The sequence below is a fragment of the Gavialis gangeticus genome, unplaced genomic scaffold (genome assembly GCF_001723915.1).
Source record: "Gavialis gangeticus isolate Ggan-Ray unplaced genomic scaffold, GavGan_comp1, whole genome shotgun sequence".
Taxonomy (NCBI): Eukaryota; Metazoa; Chordata; order Crocodylia; family Gavialidae; genus Gavialis; species Gavialis gangeticus.
Window position 1 is genome coordinate 10,337,375 of NW_017729014.1, and position 3,307 is coordinate 10,340,681.

At 50.0% G+C, this 3,307-nt stretch overlaps 1 protein-coding gene across 1 annotated transcript in view; it reads right to left on the reverse strand.

Annotated features, from left to right (window-relative positions):
- Nucleotides 1–3,302, reverse strand: part of LOC109293547 (F-box only protein 6-like) — a gene marked incomplete at its 5' end in the record, with an annotated part of 6,101 nt that extends 2,799 nt beyond the window's left edge. Inside the window, 4 exons of the mRNA XM_019511547.1 lie at nucleotides 1,887–2,022; nucleotides 2,501–2,596; nucleotides 3,034–3,160; nucleotides 3,248–3,302. Of these exons, the coding sequence (XP_019367092.1) occupies nucleotides 1,887–2,022; nucleotides 2,501–2,596; nucleotides 3,034–3,160; nucleotides 3,248–3,302 (414 nt within the window). The remainder of the gene's footprint in view (nucleotides 1–1,886; nucleotides 2,023–2,500; nucleotides 2,597–3,033; nucleotides 3,161–3,247) is intronic.
- Nucleotides 3,303–3,307: the final 5 nt, after the last annotated feature.

A 3,307-nucleotide genomic window follows, 5' to 3' on the forward strand; every position in this document is an offset into this window, starting at 1 on the left:
TCCTTGTTGAACCGCATCCTGTTCAGATCTGCCCACTTCCTTGTGTTAGTCACAGCTCTGCTTGCATCTGCAATCAGCCTGGAGCCCTGCCACAGCCCACAACTCCTGCCAGCCAAACTGGGAAACTCAGCTGGTTCCCAGACCAGCAACATGAGCCTCCCAGCAGCACAAAAGCTGTGTGGATGCTGCACTACCTGCAGAGTGTGAAGAGTCCTCTAGCACAGAGTGTGGTGTGGGCTGCCATCCTTCCCGTCAGAGCAGCAACCAATTAGCGCCGGTCTGCTAAGCCTCAAATGACTAGCAGGCCCTTCCCATTTACTGGAAATCCCCAGCTTGGCCACTCCTACGTGGTCAGCCTCCAGCTTGTTTTAGAACAACATATTTCTTCCTGCTGGCCCTGTGCTAGTAAAACTTGATCAAATCTCTGTGGTGGTTTGGGGGTGTGCATCTGGCAAGAAGGAGCAGGGGTAGGAAAAAAATCAAGCTACTCCCACCACATACACCCTGCAAACTTGTTCAGGCCTTTCTGTAAATCTTAGCCATTGTCAGGGCCCTGGGTTTCTGACCAGTCATACTACGAATCAGCCTTTTATAGACTTTTGGTGGTGCATAGAGAGAAGGCCCTTTGCATTATAACCAGAGAGCTTGGTTTTCTCCACTTCAAGAAAAAATCCCCAATTTTCAGTTAAAAAAAATAGTAACCCAACTCCACATTTTTCTGCGATTTAAATGAAACGCCACTAATATATATATGAGAGAGGGAGAGAGAGAGAGAGATGTATTTATCTAGTGGTGTTTCATTTTAAATCATGGAAAAATGTGAAATTGGGGTTATTTTTTTTAACTGAAATTTGGGGATTTTTTAAAATCGGAGAAAGCCAGGATCCCCAATTATAACACTATTATCATCATCACCACCACCACCACTACTCTTCTTCCTCCTCTTCTAAAACTAAACCCATGCAATAGCTTGTTTTTTACATTCAAAATTTCTGGATTTCTAAACTCTACATTTTGAAACCCAAACAAAACAGTGGTGCTACAGCATGAAAAGTGACTAAACTGGTCTTACGTTCCATACTGAATAAAGAGGGAATTGACTAGAAGAGGAACTGAGCAGAACAGGAAGACTTAAAAAATAAAAGCCCCCCAAAAAACATGTTCAGGTTTTAGCCATTTGAGGTCAGGGACAGGCGAGCACATATTTTTTGAAGAAATGCTTCATCTGACCACAGTGTTGTCTATGCCAAGACTTAGCCCAGAGTTTGGTAAAACTTGACCACCCACCTGCATAGGTGCAAACCCCTCCTGCAGGCATGGGAACCTGCCAAATTAGGGGTAATCCTCCTACCAACAAGGCCAGGGGTTCCTTACTTCTGGCATCCATGTTACAAAAAAGTGGCACAAGTGAAAATTAAGCTGAAAGGATAAGAGGGGCTATGTGGGTTTTCTCATCCCAGTTTAAAAGCAGCTCAGCTCAGCTCGAGGAAGAGGAGGATTAAGATGAACTGGAATAGCATGCACACAGCTTCTGGCATCATTGCAACAGCACTGGTTTAGATACAACCCTCTTGCTGGAGAGATGGAATCTCATACTACACTTGAGCCAGGTTTAGGATGTTGCTGTGCTGATGCTTCAAAAGAAAAGAAAAAGAAAAGGTTTGCAGAAAGTTTAAAGGTCCCACTCGGACATTTTCTCCCATCCAGTTTTATTTTGGGGTCTCTTTCAGGCAAGCAGGCTTGAGCTAGAGGAAGCCAATGTGCGACTATGTGCTAAGGGGAAAAGGAATTGCAGTTACCCAGTCACCAGTCAGATCCAAGCTGCATGTTAAACCCAAAACAGAGCTAAAGCTACCACCCCTACAGCTACTGCCCACATCTCTCACCTCCTTCCACTTCGCATCACTCCACTGGTCTATGATCACCGGCTCAGGACAGAACTCTTCGAGGACAAGGTGGTCTGCAGAGAGCAGCTGCACCTGGAGCTGGTACCGGCACCCGCAATCAAACCTGGCAGCGTACCTAGGGAGCCAGCGAGAAATCAGGCTCTGCAATGGCACCCGCTGGGCAGCATGTGGCTAGAGACAGGTCACTGCTGCTATCACCATGGCAAAGACTGATAGTCTTTACAGGGGCTTGCTAATGGCCTTTGGGAGTGAAAGCCAGCAAGCACTAACTGCCTATAATGGTACCTCCAGCTCTCCAGTAACGCCAAAGTGCCGATGCTTTACTCAGCCCCTGTTGTTGGAGGATCTCAGTGAGAAGGGCATCATCCCCTCAGGCACGGTGGGGTAGACAATCTGGAGTTCAGCCATTGTCTTCCAAGCACTAGGGCACGGTGCTTTCCAGATACAGCAACAAACCTCAAGTCTGACTCAGGCTTTCATTAAGCTCATCAGCTTTAAGAGGCTGAGGGTCACCATTCTCAGCGTGCCAGAGTCCCAGCTGGCATCCACACCATACCCCACACAAAGACTCTGGCTTTTATGTCTGTACTTGCCAGTCTGAGACGGTGATGTCAGGCCGGCACTTATCCATCAACTCTTCCCAGTATCCTTCTTTCTTCAAGTCAATGATCTGGGACTTCAGGCACAGCCTAGGATACAAAGGATATCATATGGCATATGCCACTCCCTGCGCGGGGGCAGGGTGCCCTACTGACCTGCAACTGCATGGTGCTGGAAGGAGGTGTGAACACTACACACTCCCTATTGGATTGAGACAAAAAGTGGAGGGGAAGTTTACACCTAGATTATAATCTACCAGCTGCTCATTAGAGACAGGAAAGTCCAAACTTGGAGGGAGTTCCCCATCTCCAGGAGGCGCCTGGCTTTCCCCAGTTTCTTGCCATTTGCTGCCCTTGAGCAGGTGCCTCAGCACCACCATCCTTCCCATCTTCACCTCCATAGAAGAGCCAGCCTGAGTGACAAATTCCTCCTATTTATAGCCCCGGCCACTGCTGGTTTCCCAGCAGGGCCCCGCGAACCCTCTCCCTCCACCCACAGCTTCAGCCCACGCGACCCCAGCTCTCACCCGTAGGACGTGACGAAGTACTTGCGCGCATCCGGGCCGGGAAAGCGGGTCCCGTGGGTCCCCGGCAGGTACTCCACCTTCCACTTGTCTCCCTCGTTGGAATCGAGCCGCCAGTGCTTGAACTTCTCTAGGGAAAGGGAAGGAGCGGACGCAGCGTGAGGCCGGGGGCCGCCCGCCGCGAGACCCGGGGGGAGGGGCCGGGGCCCGCACGCACCTTCGGCCCGCGGGTTGCGCAGCAGGTTGCGGCGCAGGCGGCAGAGGAAGTACCAGAGGC